Consider the following 21983-nt stretch of genomic DNA (forward strand, 5'->3'; position numbering starts at 1 on the left):
CTTCGGATCAGGGCAGCTCTAGTCATTGCAGCCACTGGGGGTTGGGTGAATCAGTGGATGAAAGATCTTCTTTGTCTCTCCTCCTCTCTGTGTATCTGACTTTCTAATGAAAATAAATAAAATTTAATTTTTTTCATTGTGTTTAAATATGATCATCCATTCTTTGGCATGAGTTTATAGTCTGAGATCTTTGGCATGGTATTCATCAAAGGAGAGTGACACTGCTCTCTGGGGAATGGGTTTGGGGAATAATAGTTCTTGTGCTTAACCTTGCTGCCCTTGAACTACTTTTTATTTTTTAAGATTTGTTTTTATTGAAAAGTCAGATACACAGAGAGGAGAGGCAGAGAGGAAGATCTTCTATCCGTTGATTCACTCCCTTAAGTGGCTACAATGGTCAGAGCTGCACCAATCCCACGCCAGGAGCCTCTTCGGGGTCTCCCACATGGGTGCGTACAGGGTCCCAAGGTTTTTGGCTATCCTTGACTGCTTTCCCAGGCCACAAGCAGGGAGCTGGAAGGGAAAAGAACTGGCACCCATATGGAATCCTTGCATGTGCAAGGCGAGGACTTATCAGAATGCTGATTCCAGTCCCAGCTACTCTGCTTCACATCCAGTTCCCTGCAAATGTGCTTGGGAAAGCAGGGGAAGATGGCCCAAGGTGCTTGTATTCCTGCCACCCACATTCCTGGCTCCTGGTTTCCACCTGGCCTAGCCCTATTTGTCACTCTGCCTTTCAAATATAGACATCTCTACACACACACACACACACACACACACACACACACACACACACACACACACAGATTTGGAGCCAGTGGAGGGGGAAGAGGTGGAAGAGGTGTTATTCACCCAGGTCCCGGCCAGGTGTCTACAGGAAGCAGGTGCACCACTCCTTCAGGCATTTGGAGCTCCTCTTGGCCTCACACTCAGTGGCACCGCAGCAATAGATGATCCAGTTCTGAAATGCAGCTTCATTCTTGTGCATCAGAAGGAACTGCCCCAAGAGGATGTAGGCCTGAGGGGGGAGTGGGCAGAGAGACAGGGCAGGGATATTATAATAATCCGGTCTCCGTGTTTTCTTCCTCCTTCACCCACCCTGAGAAAATCATCAGGACTCATGGGTTCCCCTCAAGGCAGTCTCCCAGTCCCTGCCACCTGATGGGGGCTGTGTGGATGCCCAGGTTAGCATCCTGTGTAAGCGAGGTTAAGGGAAACCCATATCATTATCTGAGCTGGCTGGGGGGCTGCCAGCCTGGGAAGAACGAGACTCTGTGCTCTTGAAACCGTGACCAACCCAGGACCCCCAGTGTCCCCATCAGAGGCAGGTGTCACTCGGAGGGTCTCAGCATGGAGGAGAGAAGGCCAGCACTTCTGCCATGCTCCCTGCTAAGGCCAGTCCAGGCACCTTGGTTTGAGTGGCAGGACCTGGCCTGCTTCTGAGGCTCCCATCCCATGCATGATCTTGGATTTCTTTCTTTTCTCTTTCTCTCTCTCATATAAGGCAACCTTTATGCAAAATACAAAACAAATAGATATGTAGATAAACATGTATATGTATTCTCACAGATTAACTGTAGAATGAAGACTGCCATACCAGGAAGTGAATATACGTTGCAGTTTGTAACTCTACTCCCAAATAGAAGGTGAACTCCCAATGAAGCTGTTAAATATACCTTGACAATAGGATATTAGACTTTGTATTATTGTCTATACTTACAGTGCCTTGATACATTGAAATAGCAGGATGTTTGGTGATTGTCACTGAAGGACTATACTATTATAATATGGGGAAAATAGCAGGGTGTCATGAGGGGGTGGAAAGGGGAATCCCTGTACCTATGAAGGAATATCGTGAAAAATTTAAAAATAAATAAATAAATAAAATCTTGGATTTCTGTCTTTGAAACACACGCAACATGGAGGGAGAGACACTCTGACCCCATACCGCCTCCACGGCCATGGCTTGTCAGCCTTGACACTGTTTGGGGAACTCTGTGTCATGAACGGCTCTTATATGCGTGGGAGGTCATTTAGCAATGGCCCTGACCTCTGTCCACCAGTCGCCAGTGTAACTCCTCCCTCCCACCCACCATCTCCAGACTTTGGCCAAATGTCCTGCACTTGAGAGCCACAGCACTTGGAGCTGGCAGAGTTACCTTAGTGTGGAGGTGTCCTGGGGGCTCTCAGGCAACTCAGGTAGCCTGAAGTCAAGCTCAGTATCTCAGGCAAATTAAGAGCCCAAATTGGGCCAGTGGGTGTGGGCGGGAGGTGGGAATGGATGACAGGATGACCATGCAAACTCCTTTTTTGTCCTGGAAGAGGAAGCCCTTAAGGAGGGAAAAGGCAGGTCCCTAAACCTACCTAAACTCAACCTGAGAATTTGCTGATGAAAATAAGCCATACATTGAAAATCAGGTTTCTGTGGTTTTGTGTGTTTATTAATGCTTTTTTTTTTTTACAAAAGATTTATTTATTTTTATCAGAAAGGCAGATATACAGAAAGGAGAAGAGACAGAGAAGATATTCCATCTGTTGATTCACTTCCTAAGTGGCCACACAGCTGGAGCTGGGCCGATCTGAAGCCAGGAGCTTCTTTCAGGTCTCCCACGCGGTTGCAGGGTCCCAAGGCTTTAGGCTGTCCTTGATTGCTTTCCCAGGCCACAAGCAGGGAACTGGATGGGAAGCAGGGCTGCCGGGATTAGAACTGGTGCTCATATGGGATCCTGGCACGTGTTAAGGTGAGGACTTCAGCCCCTATGCTAGTGTACCGGGCCATACTAATGTTTTTAAAGATTTATTTACTCATCTGAAAGGCAGAGTTACACAGAGAGAGATCTTCTAATCTGCTGGTCCACTTACCAAATGGCCACAATGACTAGAGCTGGGTTGGTCTGAAGCCAGGAGCCAAGATCTAGTAGCCAGGAGCTGTGGGTCTCCCACATGGTACCCAAGTCCTCAGGCGATCCTCCATGTTTTCCCAGACACATTAGCAGGGAGCTGAATTAGAACTGAAGCAGCCAAGATTCAAACCAGTATCTATATAGGACGCTGGCACACAGATGGCAGCTTCACTCACAATGCCACAGTGCCATCTTCTCACCACCTTGCCCTCCCTTCCCCCATTGTCTAGTTTGCTAAGGATTTGTACCCATAGCTTTTCTTTTCTCTTTTTCTCATGGGATCACAGCATTGCAGTTCAAGAACAAGAACTGCAGGAAGCAAGGGAATTCCTAGACACTGACCATGAACTTCAGGTCTGTCCAGGGCCAGCACACAGACTGGGCTGCAGATTCTCCAGGCAGCACCCAGCAGCCAGCCACCCACGCCTCTGGGCTCCAGGCCCTTCCAGGAAAACCTGCTGCTGGCTGTTTACTTTCAGTGGCATCCAACAAAGCAAATTTGATCTCAACCAAAGGGAACATATTTTTTCCCCTTAAGAGATCAGATTGAAGTGGAATCCCAGCCATAAAGCATACCTGGGCTTTGGAGCTTGGGGTTTTATTTTTGGTCATGGTGCCGTTGTCAAAAAGAGGAAAGAGCCAGGATTTCATGGTGATTTGCAGCTGTGGCTTTAATCATCTTTTTAAAACAGCCACACAGTGATGTTCAGTGTAATCTCGCTTTGCTTTCCCTGGGGTGGATTTTACTGAGATCTTTTTTTTTTTTAAGCGAAATTTTTAACAATAAGCATTTATTATAAAGTGCTGTAGGTCTGTGAAGTGCTGAGGTCATGAGGACAGGTTCAAGAGATAAAGAGCATTGTCCAAGGACACAGAACACATCAACGAGAATAATAAATGTTACTGTTATTAATTAATACAAGTTGAGCATTCCTGACCCAGAAATCCAGAATATTCCAAACTGCAAGACTTTTTTGTGCACTGACAGGACGCCTGAGTGCTTGAGGGGAAATTCCATCTCATGGACAAAATTATTAAAAATACTGCATAAGATTACAGGCTGCATGAGTAAGGCACATAGAAACAAACGAAATTGGTACTTAGACTGGAGTTGCCTAAGGTGTTTTCTTGTGTTCATGCAAATATTCCCAAATCCCCAAAACCTTGAATGAAATCTGAAACACTTCTTGCCCCAGGCATTTTCAATAAGTGGTAGTCAACCTGGTTCTTTTTTTTTTTTTTTAAATATTTTTACCTGAAAGGCAGTTACATAGAGAGGGATAGAGAGATAAAAAATTTTTTTTCATCTGCTGGCTCACTCCCCAAATGGCCAGCCAGGAACCAGGAGCTTCTTCCTGGTCAATGTAGGTGTCCTGGCCCAAAGACTTGGGCCACCCTCTCTGCCTTCCCAGGCACACTGGCAGGGAGCTGGATTCAAAATGGAGCAGCTGGAACTACCCTGTATGCCACAATGCTGGTGGCAGCTTACTTCCAGGACACCTGGCATGACCCTTACATGCGCACACCAGTGCATCTCCAGCTGCAGCAATGCCAGGGGTGGGGATGAAGGCTGATGCTTTCTTTGCACAGCCCAGACATCCATAATTTGACCTGGAGGCTCGGATATCTTCTGAGACCTTACTGTTGGCATTAGCTGCCCTGGCCATTGGAACCTCTACCTCCCACCAGGCTAAGTGGCAGGAAGCCCGGGAGTGTGTGGCACGCAGGACCCAGGCAAACTTTCCAGGAAGAAGGACCTCGTCTTGCAGTCTCCGGGGCCAAGATGCAACCTGACGCTCTCTCCTCAGCTTTCCCTCCAGTCTCACCTTGCATCTTCTTGCAGGTGAGGAGTGAAGTCGGTGCCTTCTTTCATCCCTGAAGAGTAGCCTTGCTCCCTAGGGAAGCCTGGGCTGCTGTCACCACCAGGCGCAATGCTTGAATAGTCTTTCCACTCAAAGCCAGCCCTTCTCCCTTCTTGGGCCACAGATCCCAGAAACCCAGCTGTCAGCAGCGTGACATACAAACATGGCAACTCTCACTGTCCTGGACTGCTGCCATGGCAAACCAGGGGTCATGTTCTTTTCCTGTGGATAACAAGATGGGAGTTCAAGGGCAGTTCCCCTCAACTGCAAATTCAACAGGGAAGTTCTTCCAGGGGCTTGGCCTTCCAGCTCACCTGGTCCACTCTGTTGAATGGCCACACTGGGGTCAATGATCTGTGTGTGGGACCTGTGTTCCCAAGTGTTCTGCTCTCAGTAGAGTCCTCAGCTTGGTTCAGCTTGTGCTGTCACCATCTCAGGGTCTGGACACATCCGAACACAGCACCTCACATGGAATTTTGCACTGAGCCCTGCAGATCAGACAGCTGGCCCTGGTCCACATTCAAAACGCTCGATGTCCACTATGACAGCTGGCCTTTTGGAGACTTGTTGCCTTGGCTTCTCTTTCCCACAAATTTCTAGCATGTCCCCTGCGCGAGTCCTTATGGCCTTGGCACCTGTACTGTGCAATGACAGTTCTCTAACTGGCCAAGGGATCCTAACTCTTCAAGTTCACAAGAACCAATAGGATCTAAGTAAATCCAACATCTCATGGTCATTTCAGGTGAACACTCTGACTTTGGTGTGAAGGCTCAGTCAATGTGAGCTTCACACTCTTTCTTTCTCCTGGGACACGCTCACATCAACAAAAATCAACTTTAGGCCTGCACTGTGGTGTAGTTGGTTAGGATATTGCCTGTGACACTAGCATCTGCATATGGGTAATGGTTAGTTCCCAGCTACTCCATTTCCAAATCAGTTCCCTGCTAGTCATCTCGGAGGGGAGCAGAGGATGACTAGTGCTTGAGCCCCTGTACCCTCATGGGAGATTCAGATGAAGCTCCTGATTTCTGGCTTTGGCCTGACCCAGCACTGGCTATCACTGTTGTGCTTGACTGGGGAATAAACCAGCAGGTGGAATGTCTCTTTCTCTCTCTCTTTATGTGTGTGTGTGTGTGTGTGTGTGTGTGTGTGTGTATCCCTGTCTGTAACTCTGACTTCCAAAAATAAGTGAAGCGGCTGGCACTGTGACATAGTGGGTAGAGCTGGTGCCTGCAGCACTGACATCCCACATGGGTATTGATTAGAGTCCTGGCCGTTCCACTTCTGATCTAAGAAAGTAGCAGAGGATGGCCCAAGTCTTGGACCCCTGTACCCACATGGGAGACTTGTAAGTAGCCCCGGGCTCCTGGCTCTGAACCAGCCCAACTCTAGCCATTAAGTCCATTTGTGGCATGAACTAGTGGATGGAAGATCTCTCCCTCTGTAACTGTGACTTTCAAGTAAATAAATACATCTTAAAAGAAAAACAAAAACTTCTTTATCTAAAATTCAAATTGAACTGGGCCCCTTGTTCCAAGTAGGAATTTTTCTCTACCCAGACTGGGTAACTGACCCCGTGCAGCACCCAACATAAGCAGCTGGCTCAGTGCAGCAGCTGGACAGGTAGGGGACCCCTTCAAGCGATGGGAACCTGCACACTTGAGGGAAGGTGGGGCTGATCACCCCACGGCCTGCTAGTCCTGAGTGCAGCCTTCACTTCTTTCTACTGATTGTAACAAAGCAGTTTTGGGAGCAGAGGAGAATCCCGGAATCTGGAGCATTTGAAGAAGAGGGCATGCCTGAGGACAAGCCAATAGGTGCAGCAGAGGGCAGAACCTGACAGGCGGGGGAGTGGATGGTGCTGTACCTGGCTGTGCACATCCTGCAGCCTGGATTCCTGGATTCAGATTTCATTACTGTTACCTCACTTTGAGCTACTCACAGATGGGCTGCCTTGTGCCTCAGTTTCTCCATGGGCAAAATGAAATGAACCTTGCAGAATTTTTTTTTCTTTAAACAATTGATGGCGACAGACATCTGTCAGTCACTTAGAAGAGACTCACAGGGCAGGTGGCACTGAGAACATTAACTCTACTCTGACATCCTCAGTAGCTCTCAGGCAGAAGACTGGGGTCCAGCAAGGGGGTTTCCTAGCACCCACAAAGAAGCACTGCCACCATGGCCTCCTCTGGATGCTTAACTCCCTCAGTGGTACTGGAGACCTGTAGACTAGTACCCACATCGTACTCCACTGCCCATTGATTCCATGTCTGGAAGCCTCCTGCCACCTACATGGGGTCCCCTCCTAGGGAGGCAGGGAGTCTGGAGAGAAGCCCATGGGCAAGCTGTGCATCTGTGTGAAGAGTGTGGGCTTGGCACATAGAGGCACGGGATGCAGGTGCAAAGAAGGAGCACTTCCCAGAGGAAGGGGCCACCAGTGGGGCTGTAGGAAGGTCAGAGTCCATTCTGATGGTGGCTCCAAATGGGAGGGAGGAGTTCTCATCTGTGCTTACAGTTTTTGGAGAGTCTGGCAGCAGTACCATTTGGGGGAAGGTGACGGATTGTAGATATCACTTGTGATGCTAGCACTCTACCAGGATACCTGGGTTTGAGTAGCATCTCCCCCTTTCAATTCCAGCTTCCTATTAATGCACCTTAAGAACCAGCAGGAGACAGCTCAAATACTGGGTCTTTGTCCCCATACGGGAGACCAGGATCCTGGCTTTGTTCTGGACATTTAGGAAGTGAACCTACAGATGGCAGCCCAATGCCTCCAATAAGTAGAGTAATTTTTTTTTAATGTTTAAAAATCAAACAGAGTTGGGCCTGGTGAGATGGCTCAGTGGCTTAAATCCTTGCCTTGCAACTGCCAGGATCCCATATGGGTGCCAGTTTGTGTCCCTGCTGATCCACTTCCCATCCAGCTCCCTGCTTTTGGCTGGGAAGGCAATGGAAGATGATCCAAAGCTTTGGGATCCTGCGCTAGCATGGGAGACCTGGAGGAAACTCCTGGCTCCTGGCCTCAGATTGGTTCAGCTCCAGCCATTGCAGCTATTTGGGGTGCGAACTAGTAGACAGATCTTTTGCAGGGTCCAGCGCAATAGCCCAGTGGCTAAAGTCCTCTCCTTGCACATGCTGGGATCCCATATGGACACTGATTCTAATCCTGGTGGCTCCACTTCCCATTTAGTTCCCTGCTGTGGCCTGGGAAAGCAGTCGAGGATGGCCCAATGCCTTGAGACTCTGTATCCGTGTGGGAGACCCGGAAGGGGCTCCTGGCTCCTGGTTCCAGACTGGTGTAGCTCTGGCCATTGCGGCTGCTTGCAGAGTGAATCAACGAATGGAAGATATTCCTCTCTGTCTCTCCTCCTCTCTTATATCTGACTTTCCAATAAAAATAAATATTTTTCAAAAGATCTTTCTCTCTGTAAATCTGCCTTTCCAATTAAAAAAAATAAATATTTTAAAAATAATTAGACAGAGCTATAACCTGGACTCCCTGTGCCTTAGGTGTTCTCTCACTTTCATAATTTTTTTCTCCTGCAGCTCTTCCTGTGTTACATCTAGGCCGGCACCATCCGTTAGACAGACACAAGGTGAACCAGCCTCATCTGTCCTTTCTCTTTTTCTAGTACCCATGGGAAAAAGGGGAAGGAAACAGGTCAAATGAACATTCTCACCATTTCTTTTATTTCCATTTACTCCCCTGCTTATGAGGAAGCATCATTCTAAGATGTAGCCAATAAAAACATGGCTGCTGACCTCTATGGAGCGAGGAGTCAGGGAGCATGGGCTGTGACATCCCAGTGTGTGCTTCTATTTCTGGTACATGGTCGTTCGGCTGAGTGCTCAGCAGGCCCACGTGGCTGGGAGCCGCTGCCTTGGATCTGGATCAGCCGACCAAAGCTGACTGCCCCGCCCCCCCGCCTCTGGAGGCAGAGACACTAAGTAAGTCAGAACACAGTCCCAGCTGTGGCTTTGGAGCTCCTGAAGAGAATCCACAGCAGAATGCATGGTTTGGAGAGTCAAGATGTAGACTGTGAGCTAGAGGACCCAGTTATGCCGTTAGTCAGAGCTCTGGACCCCGAGAAGGAGGTGAGGACAGCAACTCCATCACCCAGCCCTGGTATGAAAGACTAAGGCCTGTGCAAGGACAGGGACAGAGGAAAACTGATGAGATGTGGGGAGTGGCAAGAGCTGCAGAAGGTCCCTCTGTACCTGGCCCCATTCATGGCTGCTACCCTACAGAGCAAGCATATTACATGTTATGTTATATTACAAGTATGTTAGCCAGCTAACTCATTGCATCCAGGCAGGTGGCTGGCGCCTCATCTCCCTCTGTGCACCTAACATTCTGGTTTCTTTGGGGGAGTTGATGGCTGGGAGAGGAGTCCAGGCAAATGAGATCTGGGGCAGCACAGGGGTCTGCATCCCAGGGTGTCCTCTGGAAGGGTGCAGAGAGAGCCAAGACAGCCAGAAAGAGCCAAGACAGCCAGTGGCCACCAGACAGGGACAGCAAAGAAGTAGCAAAGACACTGAAGCTGAGTCCCTGTCTGGAGAGGGGTGGGTGACAAGCAGAGGGGACATCAGCAGCCAAGGCAAAGGGCAGTGGGAGGCCCCACTGCGCCAGACTCAAAATGCAGGTGCTTACATCCTCTCTCTTTTAATATGTATTTTCATTTTGTTTGAAAGCCATGCAGAGAGATCTTCCAGCTGCAGGTACATTCCCAACTATCCAAAACAGCCAAAGCCAGGAACCTAGAACCCAATTCAGGTCCCCAATATGGGTGACAGAAATTCACTCCCTGCTGCTACTCAGGGTATGCATTAGCAGGGAGCTGGCTTCGAAGTGGAGGAGGAACCAGGACTTGAACAGTCATTCCCAAGTGGTGCCTAGACCAGTGTGCCAAATGCCAGCCCCAGAAGGCTGCCTTCTCATTGCCAACTCTGAAGACCCTGCTCTGCCAGGCCCTGCTTGCTGCACACATTCTCATTGTAGACCATGAGGATCGCTTCTCAGCCTTTCGGCTAAGATCAAGTGCAGGCCATGTGGGACATCATCGCAAACTCACGGCTGAAGCCCCTCTCGGCCACACTAAATCACTTAGGCCTGGCTCCTGCTGCGCAGTCCATGATGACACACTCCTCAATCATTCTCATTCTCCTCGGGGACCTGAATCAGGGCATCTCTGGGTGCCTGTCTCCTCACTTTCAAAATGGAGACAGTTAATCTCATCACTTCAGCCCCAGGTGGCGCAGGCCCAAAGTAAAAGGTGATGGTTGAATTGCCAGCATTGGTGCCTGCAACTAGTGGCTTTCAGAATGCTGAGGGCGAGTGTGAATCACCCCCATCACAGCCCTGGCCAGGAGACTGGGAAGACAAGAGTTTATCATCCAGGGACTGGGCCACTCACAGGCAAACTGTCCCTAGAGTCCCAATTCTACAGAGGCAAGTTTATTGATGTGTGAAATTTTCTCATTGATTATTCCTACCTTTACTTTAAATACATTTTTTTATTCCACATACAGTGCTCATCTAAAGCACGTTAAATTGAGAAAGGCACAATCATAAACGTAGGTACAACAAATCCACGAGTGCCATGAACTGGAGCTTCTGAAAATGAAGGGCACAGGGAAGTGAAGGGGTGGATAGTTCTGTGTCTTGGTTGAGGTCAGCTCCAGCACTGCAGACATCTGCCAAAGCTCATAGAACTGCTACTGGGAAAAAATGAAATTCATTGTGTGGAAAATATACTTTGGTAACAATGATTTTCAAATGATGAGCACTGCTCAACAGTAGCAACGACACTCCACATTATGCAAACATTAAATCAGCAGTAATAGATGCTATCCCTGGTGTTAGGGGAAGAACATGAAAACCATCTGGAATTTTGGAGGGAGACAAATCCAGACTACTGGATCTGAGCTCTTCATATCAACACTCAACCCCAGTGCCATCAAAGTGGCACAATGGGTTAAACCATAGCTTGGTTAAACCAGCACCCCATATCAGAGCCCCAGGTCAAGTCCCAGCTGTTCTGCTTCCAATCTAGCTCCCTGCTAATGTGCCTGGGAAAGCAGTAGAAGACAGTCTAAGTACTTGAGACCCTGTCACCCATGTGTTCATAAAAAACAAATCTTTGTGAAAAACAAGAGCAGGGGTAGGGGGCAAGACTGGTCTCTCCCTGCTCTCTGGTTTCTGTTCTTACCACAGGATCATCTTGTGCGCATGCTCCGACACCATTGACTTGGATTGTGATGCAGCCAAGGGAGCCCACCAGTATCAGTGCCCATGCTGCGCTGCCTGAACTCTCATGACTCCCAGAACAGTGAGCTGAATAACTCTCCCTCCTTTGTAAGTACTTAGCACCTGGTACCCTTCATAGCAACAGGAAACAAACACACACTCCAATTCCATCTGGTACCCTTGAGGCTGTCCTTGAATGAAGATTGACCTCTTGGAATCACTCCCACTCCCTGAGTCTGATGTAGACCCTACGGCCAGGCTGGTGCCCCAGCAGGTGGCAAGCGGCATTCCATGCTTTCCTTCAGGTGACAGATATAGCACAAGCAATAGCTCTGTTCCGCTTCTGCCTACCCTAGAGCATTTGAATAACCATGGGGTCTTGCCCAGCCCAATTGCTGGGGCTGAAGCAATCCTATCTGCCCATTGGACATGTGTTCCCAAAGCTGCCCAAGTATATGGGGGCAGTATTACTGAAGCAGGTGGCAGGGACTGCCATCTGACAGGACTAGGGAGAGAAAAGTTGGGAAGAGAGGTTGCAAAGGGAAAAAACAGTTACCTTGCTGAAACCTTTGGCGACTAAGGTGTTGGCAAGCGCCTGGCTGATCCCATCTATGCAAGCAACATCTTTGTCTCCCATGGGTTCGGAGAGGAAGGCTCTGAGCCTGGGTGACACGTAAGCCATCTCCTGCAACAGCAGCGGGGAGTGAAAAGGATTAGCAGGTGTCACCGTTCTCAGTGCAAGTAGATACCGGGGGAATTCCCTCAGCTGGCCAAGGAGCTGGGGATGGCAGATAACAGGCGCCTTGCCACCATGCAGCATGTACTGCCTGCTCTGAAGGCCTTACACATCCATTCCCATCTGGGTAGACGAAGGCAAGAATAATACCGACCACAAATGAGTTCCTCAAATCCACTCTCACAGGCTATATTCCATTGTAAGAACTGCAGTGGGTTTCTTGCCAACTCTCCCCTCTCTGTGCTTAAAGACACAGCTTGTGCGACTGGTGATGTTAAGCCTCTACTTGGGACACTGGACCCCACATGAGAGTGCCCATGTGAGTCCAGCTGGTCCACTTCCAATCCAACTTCCTGCTGATGCACCTCCCTGGGAAGGCAGTAGATGATGGCCCAACCATCTGGGATGGAATTCTGGGCTCCTGATTTCAGCCTGGTCTAGCCCTAGACATTGTAGTCATTTGGAGAGTGAACCAACAGGTGAAAAGATCTCTCTGTCTCTTTAAGATGAAACAAAAATAGACAAAGGCTTGCACTTTTAGCTAATTAACTTACCCTTCTATCTTTATTACCTGATACTTTGAAAAAAAAAAAGATTTATTTGAAATGCAGAGTTTGAGAGAGAGAAGAAAAGAGACAGTGTAAGAACTTGTCCATCTCCTGCCTCACTCCTCTAATGACTACAATAGCCAAGACTGGGCCAGACCAAAGCCAGAGGCATGAACTTCTTCTGGATTTCCTATGTGGGTGCGGGGCCCATGTACTTGGGTTTTTTTTCTGTTGCTTTCCTAGGCTTGTTAACAGGAAGCTGGATTGGAAGTTGAGCAGCTGAAATTCCAACTGGTGTCCACACGGGATTCTGGTGTCAAAGGCAGTGGCTTTACCTACAGTGCTGTCCCCCTCCCTCTACCTAATACTTTTGCCACGTTTTATAAAACAAGATTTATTTATTTTATTGGAAAGTCAGATATACAGGAGAAGGAGAGACAGAGAGGAAGATTTTCTGTCCAATAATTCACTCCCCAAGAAGTCCCTATAGCCAGGAGTATCTTATGGGTTTCTGGAGCGATTGCAGGGTCCCAAGGCTTTGGGCTGTCCTTGATTGTTTTCCCAGGCCACAAGCAGGGAGGTGGATGGGAAGTGGGGCCGCCGGGGTTAGAGTCAGCACCCAAATGGGATACAGGTGCACATGAGGCGAGAACTTTAGCCACTTGGCTACCATGCCAGGCCTGCACCACATTTTATTTTGAAGAGTTGCTATACTCTGTTTTGGGTGGATGTTTGGTTGCAGTAACAGAACACTCTTTGAGAAAATTCACATATTAAACATGGCATTATATAGCTCAAAAGTCCGGGAGAGAGGTTAGGAATAGCATAATCAGGGTTCAGCTCCATTTACCTTTGATTCTTTCCCCTGTATTGGTTTCCACCTCAGTTTTCCTCATGGTGGTAAGATAGCTCACATTTTCCAACAACTGCTTAGCATTGTTTTTCTGATATGCAACAAGTTCACTGGTTTGAGATCAGAGTCAACAGTATGCTGCAGTCCTAGATCTGGAGGTAGAGTTAGCTTGTTCTAAGATACATAGGCTGAGAGTTCTGAACAAAACAGGGACTGTTATCCAGAGCAGGGATGATGTTCGTTACAGCAGGAGCCCATAATATTTTACTATGTGTCACCTCTCTTGAGCTACTCAACTTCTTTCTTTTACTTGGTGAGCAAAAATACACTTGGCTAGAGCAGACTCACTCTCTTCTGCAAAAGGATGCAACCCTTTTATAATTCAATTACTGGATTCAATTCAAGGTTGTGTTTAGGGGTGGGGAGGCACATTATACTCTTTAGCATATGGGGAACCTAAAAATTAAATGTTCAATTTCACCCCCAGAACACAACTAGAAAGGAGAGGAGAGACAGGGAAGCATGTTTCTTGTCCTTGGTCACTGCTGGATCCCCTGTTGTAGAGGTAACGTGAGGTCCTTGGTCAGGCCATTTGGCAGCCTCCAGCTTTGTGCTTTACTGGCATATGAATGGGAATGGGGTTGATGTCTTCCAGAGAGACTTGCTGTTGTAGCACTGCACTGCTTATGGGGCAAATTCAGTGACTGCCTGTGGGGATGAGCTATCTCAGGCCATGGCTAGCTGTATTACTCAGCAACTCAGCTCCCTTAAGAACTTAATGTGTTCCTTTTGCTCAAGTCAGGCTGATGCTCAGAGTCAGGCACCTGCTCAGTCAGAATCTTTGAAATGCTAACTAGCCTCTACAATTCACCATGACCCTGCTCCTTTATCTCTGGCCCAAGGTGGCACCCCAAATCTTTCCCTGATCATCCCTTCTACCCTTGCCATACACCCCTGCATCCTTACAATTAGTCAAGTGCTTCCTTTTTTAATAAGTGGCTGTACATTTTTTAAGTGTTATTTTTATTTGAAAGGCAGAATTATAAAGAGAAGGTAGAGAGAGACAGAGAGAACTATCGTCCAGCCACTGGTTGGCTCCCCAAATGGCTGCAACAGCTGGAACTGAGGAAGCCAGAGCAAGGAGCTTCTTCCAGATCTCCCATGTGTAAGCAAGGGCCCAAGGACCTTATTCTCATGGTTGAAAGTTGCTCCACTGGGGGACTAATGCTGTGGTACAGCAGACTAAGCTGGCACTTGCAAGGCTGGCATCCTGTATGAGCACAGTTTCTGTCTTTTTTTTTTTTTTTCTTATTGGAAAGGCAGATGGACAGAGAGGAGGAGAGACAGAGAGGAAGATCTTCCATCTGATGTTCACTCCCCAAGTGGCCACAACGGCCGATGCTGCGCCAATCTGAAGCCAGGAGCCAGGAACTTCTTTCCAGGTCTCCCAAGGGGGTGCAGGGCCCCAAGGATTTGGGCCATCCTCCACTGCTTTCCCAGGTCACAAGCAGGGAGCTGGATGGGAAGTGGAGCAGTCAGGATTAGAACCGGCGCCCATATGGGATCCTGGTGTGTACAATCCGAGGACCTTAACCATTAGGCTATCATGCCGGGCCCCATGAACACAGTTTCTAATCTCAGCTGTTCCACTTCTGATCCAGCTTCCTGCTAATGCAACTGAGAAATGCAGTAGAAGATGACCCATGAGCTTGCATGGGTCATCCTGCCACATGCATGCGAGATGTGGGTGAAATTCCTGTTTCTGGCTTTGGCCTGGCCCTGTCCTGGCTGATGTAGGCATCTGGGGGGTTCATCAGTAGATGGAAGATCTCTCTCTATCTCTGTGACATCTACCTTACAAATAGTTCTTTCTTTCATTATACAGAAATGGAGCTAAAGTATATAACACACGTTTTCCCTGAATTTTCTCAAGTCCTCTGGTATTCCCAGGGGATGATGACACCCTTGAGGACCATAGCTGCCTCTTAATGGCACCCACCCTCCACCCAGCCTCCCTGCTTGGAACTGTGCCAACACAGGGTTGCACTCACTGCCTTCCGGTCACAGCACCTGTCCCCATTGTCCCCATTCTCTAGAGCAATCTACAGGGTTGAGCTTCGTTTGGGAGCCTTTTTGTGCAGGGGCAATCTGTCCACTTCAGGGGCAGGAAATCTGAGGGCCAATATGGATGTTAAGGCATTGAGTTTAGTAATAGGGGCCTCCTAAGGCAGGTGGACTTCATGCATCCTCTGATTCTAGAAGAGAAACAAGATGAGAGAGTGTCCCTGACCCTGAGGGCTTCAATACACAGGGGTACTGGGAACTGTAACTCCACTGTGATAAAGAGGGTTTCCCCTAAATACAAAAGCTGGGGAGCACTTCCACTGGCTGTCTGAGTTGATGACTGGGAATGGTGACCAGCTGGGCATTGGCCTGGGAGGAATCCAGGACTCAGGGGCAAGGAATTGCTTGGAAATCCCGTAAGCCACAGCAGCTGTGCTGAGGGAAAATTCCATACGCTCCCCTTGTTGGCCATCTGGTCAGTTAAGCCTGCTCAACCTTCTAAGAAGAAATGGAAAGGACAACACTGCTATCAGGGCAGCAGCAGCAGAGGTGAGGCCGGATTAGTTGCCCCTTCCATGTGTTTGCTTTTCTCACGCACCTCATCCAGCATGGATCCTTGAATTACCTACTGTCGGTGGTGGGCTGGGCTGGATGGTGATTTTTTTTAGTCCTGTTAAAGGTCCAGCGGCAGTAGCACAAGCCGTCAGAACCAGCAGTCTCTGCATTTCTCAGGATGTCTTCAAATGTTGTAAGGGTAGCTCCCTGCTGGGGGATCTCATCAGGCAATGTCTGGAAACACCTGTCATTGTCCCAGTTGGGGGAAGGAGCCATACCACTGGCATCTCAAGAATGCTAAACGTCCCACAATGCACAAGACAGTCCTGACAACAAAAGGTTATTGCCTCAAGTGTCAACATGGAGAAAGAAACTCTGGCCAAGAAGCAAGAGAAAATCCTGACTTCACTGGTTTTATTAAGCAATATCTCTCATCTTCCAATATCAGAAACCCTAAAAGGAGGCAGGACCCTGGATTTTGTCAGCTGGTGGCTCTCTGGACTGAACCTGGTTCTCAAGGACCAGGCCAGCTCTCCCCCAGGTTCCCAACACACCTGCAGGATTGGCTTGGATCTATCTCGCCAGGAAAGCAACTGTAGCAAGAGAGCCCATTTCTTGTTGGTAGATGTCAGCAGCCTGTCTCAGAAGCTCTGCAGCAGAACATCAATGGGTCTCATGGGCTGGAATCAGGCGACAAGCCCACCCAGAAGGCAGTCACTGGCTGGGTGAGGCTGGGTGTGGTCAAGTTAGCCTTCCTGGAAGCACATGGCCACTGAGGCGTACATCCGGTCTGTAAGGAGGAGAAAGACAGGAAGTGGATGCTGGGCGGGCAAACAAGAGACACTCCTATGCCTGCTAACCCTGATTTCTTGATAAAGTTTATTTGAAAGGCAGAGAATAGGAGACAGAGAGACATCAGGTCAGACCAAAGCCAGGAGCCAGAAACTAAAAAAGAAAAAATATTACAATGATTGCTTCTCAAAGTTTAGCAGGTGTAAGAACCACTTGAGAACAGGTCATGCAAAAAAAAAAAAAAAAAAAAAAAGCAGGATCTGGGTGGGTGTCATGGTATAGCAAGTTAAGTCCCCTTAGGTGTCCTATATCAGAGTCTGAGATTACACTCCACATCTCTTTCCACTCCAACTTCCTCCTAATGCACCTGGGAGCAGTAGATGATGGAAGGTTCAAGTACTTGGGTTCCTATTGGAGTTCTGGCTCCTGATTTTGGCCTGGTTCAGCCCTAGCTGTTACTGACATTTGGGGAATGAGTCATGGATGGATGAAAGATCTCTTATTTTAAAATAAAAAAGGGCCCAGCAAGGTAGCCTAGTGGCTAAAGTCCTTGCCTTGAACGCATCAGGATCCCACATGGTGCCAGTTTGTATCCTGACAGTCCTGCTTCCCATCCAGTTCACCACTTGTGGCCTGGGAAAGCAGTGGAGGATGGCCCAAAGCCTTGGGACTCTGTACCCATAGAGGAAAGGCTGGGAACAGGCTCCTGGCTCCTGGCTTCAGATCAGCGTAGCTCCAGCCATAGTGACCAGTTGAGGAGTGAATCAATGGACAGAAGATCTTCTCTAACTCTCTTCCTCTCTGTATATCTGACTTTCCAATAAAAATTTTAAAATGTTTTTTTAATTAAATAAAAGTATTTTTTAAATGCAGGTTCTGGCTTGTGCATCAGCTCAGCTGCAGCAAGTCTAGCCAGCTCCTGATCCACAGGCCCACCTGCAGCCATAAGTCACTAATGATGACATTTGTCTTTTCATGTGATGTTACTGTGAGCAAACGCAGCTCACCAAATTTGCCATCTCGACCATTTCTAAGTTCACATTCAGTACGTTGGGTACGTCCACGCTGTGGTACAGCCAACCTCCAGACCTGTTCTGCAAAACTGAAGCACTGTATCCATGACATAGATTCCCCATCCAACAATCCTCAATCCATGGCATCTATCTTTTGACTCCTACTTTTCATCTCTGTGAATCAGGTTGCCCTAGGTTTATCAGACCAAACCAATTGGTCAGTTTGTGAGCCTCTGCATCTGGCTGACTTCACTTAGCATAACGCCCTTGAGGTTCATCCATGAATGTGGACTTCCTTCCTTTTCAATGCCAGAATTCTGCTCTATTTTGTTCATGCTTCATTTGTTGATTGGCACTTTTACTCCCACTTTTTTTTTTTTTTACTGTTGTGAACATGGGTTCACAAATATTTCTTTGAGACCCAGCGTCCCAGCTATGGTGTAGCTGGCTCATGTACAACTTCTAGTTTTCATTTTTGAGGGAAACATCCACTGTTCTAAGAAGCAATGTCACTGGTTCCTAGATATGAAAGCACATCAAACTCACTTGGGAGAGATGAACAAATGACTAGTGCTTTGGCTCCTCCTCCGTAAAGGGAGGACATGAGAATCTTCTAAGTTCCCTAAGTGGCTCCAGTAGTTGCAAAGTTGGAGGACCACTGCCACCTATTTGTCATTGCTTCTTTTTCACACATTCTGAGCAGCCTTGCTAGGATGATGGGACTTCCTGTTGGGACCTGAAATGCCCCTGACACCTTGTGCTGTAGATTCCTTGGCTCCCAGGTAATGCCTACCCCAGTCCCCAGCACATCCTATCTTCCTTACCCATCAACAGGAAGACTTAACGATGACCCTGATGGCTTTGAAGTCAGAAAACTTCAGAACAGGCAATTTCCATAATAACCTCTTTCCTCTGCCTACCAGCCCCCATCCCCCACCCCAAAAAGTTTTAAAGAAGGATTGAAGATCTTCACTTCAAAGGAAGTTTTGCCTGCAATCTGACCTGCCCATAGAAGCCACTCTGTTGGCTTAGGAATGAGGGGGAGGCACTAGAAGTGCCCTGATCCACATGGAACAGGGCTCTGCACAGCACCCTTGTGTTCCCCAGTCCGTCCTGATCTAGCCTGAACCTCTCTCTTCACCCAGAAGAACAAGTGAGGACATAGGAGCCCTAGAGCAGGCTCCTAGCAAAGACTGCCCACTCACAGTCCCGGGGGAATCAGCCCTCCTCCAAGTCCAGCTTCGGGGCTGGCTAGGTTCTCATCAGCTACAGCATTCAGCAAATGTCTCAACACAATTCCATCCTGTAGAAGGGTTTGGGATTCTCTCAGTGTCTTTGAACCACAAAGTATTGCTGGGGGAAGCTGTGTTGTGACCTCAATCAGTGCTGGTTTTCTAGATGTTCATAGAATTGCCTAGTTAAACAAGGGATAAATGAGTCAACAGCATTTCATCAGGACTCCCGGTTGGTAATGTCTGACCATCTTTAAAGGTCATTTGAAAGTTAAAGAGAGAGAGAGAGAGAGAGGGAGACAGAGAGAGAGAAAGAAACTGTAAGCTGTCTTTATGAGATGCGAGTCACAAACATGTGGGTTTGTGATAAACCAGGGGAGATGGAGAACACATGGGAGGGGTGCTGTCTGACCATGCAAACAGCTGTTTGGGGTTCAGGATAGTGTTTTCCAGTGGGGACATTGTCTACAAATTCCATAAGTAAGCTGATGTTCTCTGAAAATGGCAAGATAATACAAAAAGTGACTCCTGTTGGAATGTGACTCGCCCTGAAACGTGAATGGGAAAAGTGCAACTGTTTAGAATGACTTAATTATGTGTTATTTTAAATGCATATATTTAAATTATGCAAGTATAAAACTTTTTTCTGTGCCTTTTTTAAAGATTTCATAAATTCAGGAGCCAGCATTGTCGTACAACAAGTTAAATAGCCACCCGTAAAGTCAGCATCCCCAGGCACCCTGGTTTCAGTCCTCCCTGTTACACTTCCCAACCAGTACCCTGCTAATACACCTGGGAAATCAGTGAAAGATGGCCCAAGAGCTTGGCCACCTGCCACCCATGTGGAACGCTCAGGCGAAATTCTTGGCTCCTGATCTCGGCCTGGCCCAGCCCAGGCTGGCACAGCCCTTTGGTAAGTGAGCCAGTAGATAGAAGCTCTCTTTCTCTGAATCTCTCCCTCTCTCCTTGTGACTCTTTCACATAAAACAGAACCTTAATAATTAAAAAAATCATGCATTCAAATGGCCAAAGCCCATTTTGCAAACATTAGAGAAAGTTAAGGGATTATCTTCCTTATTTGTTTTTGTTTTAGAAAGAGAAGGCTCCACCTCACTGGTGCACACCCCCAAATGCTCACAATAGCCTGGGTCCATAGCCTGGAGTCAGGAATTCCATGGTCTCTGTGTGAATGGCAGGAATCCAACTGTTTGAGCTCCCAGGGTGCACAGAGGCAGGGAACTCGAATCAAGAATTGGAGTTGGGATGGGAACCTAGGTGCCTGATCCAGCATCCTTTTTTTTTTTTTTTTTTAAGATTTATTTATTTATATTGCAAAGTCAGATATTCAGAGAGGAGGAAAGACAGAGAGGAAGATCTTCCGTCCGATGATGGTTCACTCCCCAAGCCGCTACACTGGCTGGAGCTGAGCCAATCCGAAGCCAGGAGCTTCTTCCTGGTCTCCGACACAGGTACAGGATCCCACGACTTTGGGCTGTCCCTGACTGCCTTCCCAGGCCACAAGCAGGGAGCTGGATGGGAAGCAGGGCCACCAGGATTAGAACTGGCGACCATATGGGATCCCGGCACATGCAAGCCGAGGACTTTAACCACTATGCTATCGCGCAGCGCCCCCGACCCAGCATCTTAATCACTTAGCAAACACCTGTCCCAGAGCCATCGTACCTTCACATTGGCCTTATATCTGGGCACATGTGGCGTTGCTCATCCCAGAGCACTGAGATGTTCACACTCAAACTTTGTGTATTCCTTCCATGTTACCTCCCCTCCTCATTACCCCCCCTTTTTTTTCTTTAAGAGATGTATTGATTTATTTGAAAGAATGAGTTAGAGAGAGAAGTAGAGAGTACGAGAGGGATCGCCCCTTTGCTGATTCATCCTCCAGGAGCTTCATCTGAGTCTCCCAAGCAGGTGGCAAGAGCCAAGTACTTAGCCATCTTCTGTTGCTTTTCCTAGGTCATCAGCAGGGATCCGAATGGGAAGCAGCCTGGAGCATGAACTGGTGCCCATACGGGATGCCAGTGTTTCAGGCAGTAGCTTTACTTGCTATGCCACAATGCTATCCCTTCTTTCCTCTTTTTTGAGGTAAGAAGAAACATCACAAAGCAAGAACTCTGCATCTGTTATAACATTGTTGAGAATGCCATGACTTACACTTTGCTTTATAATATCTCCCACAGGACATATTTCTTTGGGCATCTTAACTGCAAGGAGAAAAAAAAAAAACTTTCTCCAAAAAAGTTTTAATATCCTGTTTCCCTTTTCTGTCTACCAGGAAGCTCTGAGCTAAATATCATGATTATATGAAGGGAATGAAATGATCTCTCTTTTAGTTACATCATGCTTCTTTAGTACAATGGCTTTATTTCAAAACAGTCTTGTCCCCCAAGTACCCACACCCTTTAGCTAAGGCCTCCAAGAGACAGAGAAAGTAAATTCTTCCAAGCCAAGCAGATGTACAAGAAAGCCCAAGATCCATCTCTAACACCACCAAAGCAGGGCAGCTGTCCTTCACCAAGGTCAGGGGGTGATCCTGGGATTGTGCCTGCTGAGGCTGGGAGGGCCCCAGGTCTCCTCATGAGGGCGGTGGAAGGGGCCAGGCTGGAGGCAGCTGTCATTCTCCCATGCTTTCCCACATCTGGGCTCTGAAGAATCCCTGTCTGGTGGTCAGTACCACTTCCTGGTGCCCTGCACCTCTCCCCCAACTCTTAAACCTACAGCTCACCTCCCACCTCAGGTCAGAGAAGAAGAAAGAATAACAAGGGAGAAAGAATAAAAAGAAGGGAGGTGGTGTTGCTTTGCAATGAGGCTAGCCTTGTTATCCGCATGCTGCTAAGGGTCCCGGAGGACCCTGGAAGGAGAAACACCTCTCTCTGTCTCCCTCTCCTTCTTGGGATAGAAACTCATGCTACTCATGCTCTCAGGTAGTCATCACCAGACCTGCCTTTCATAGTGTACCCCAGGAATCCGTGGCTGGAGAATGTTCTCCTACTTCCCTCCCCCGCCCCGTCCCAGGGGCTGCTTCCTCTGGGAGGATGGCTCAGCTGGGAGCAGAGCCTGCTGCTGGCCCTCCCTGCCCCACCTGAGGTGAGCTCACCTGAGAAGGCAGGGGACAGCCATCACTCACATGGCCAGATCTGGCCATGCCTGGAAAGCATCT

At 48.2% G+C, this 21983-nt stretch overlaps 1 protein-coding gene across 3 annotated transcripts in view; it reads right to left on the minus strand.

Moving 5' to 3' along the window:
• Positions 1-784: 784 nt before the first annotated feature.
• BANF2 (BANF family member 2) overlaps positions 785-21983 on the minus strand; it is a 55386-nt gene continuing 34187 nt past the window's right edge. For 2 of the 3 annotated variants that reach the window (XM_040981810.1, XM_040981811.1), the window contains 3 exons: positions 16323-16558; positions 11569-11697; positions 785-1018 (listed from right to left, as the gene is read on the minus strand). In XM_040981810.1, coding sequence (XP_040837744.1) covers positions 872-1018; positions 11569-11694 — 273 coding nt within the window. In that variant the 5' untranslated portion in view covers positions 11695-11697; positions 16323-16558 and the 3' untranslated portion in view covers positions 785-871. The remainder of the gene's footprint in view (positions 1019-11568; positions 11698-16322; positions 16559-21983) is intronic. The other variant, XM_040981812.1, reaches the window with a different exon arrangement.

The sequence above is a fragment of the Ochotona curzoniae genome, unplaced genomic scaffold (assembly GCF_017591425.1).
Source record: "Ochotona curzoniae isolate NIBS_2020 unplaced genomic scaffold, NIBS_Ocur_1.0 contig_3520, whole genome shotgun sequence".
Classification (NCBI taxonomy): Eukaryota; Metazoa; Chordata; class Mammalia; order Lagomorpha; family Ochotonidae; genus Ochotona; species Ochotona curzoniae.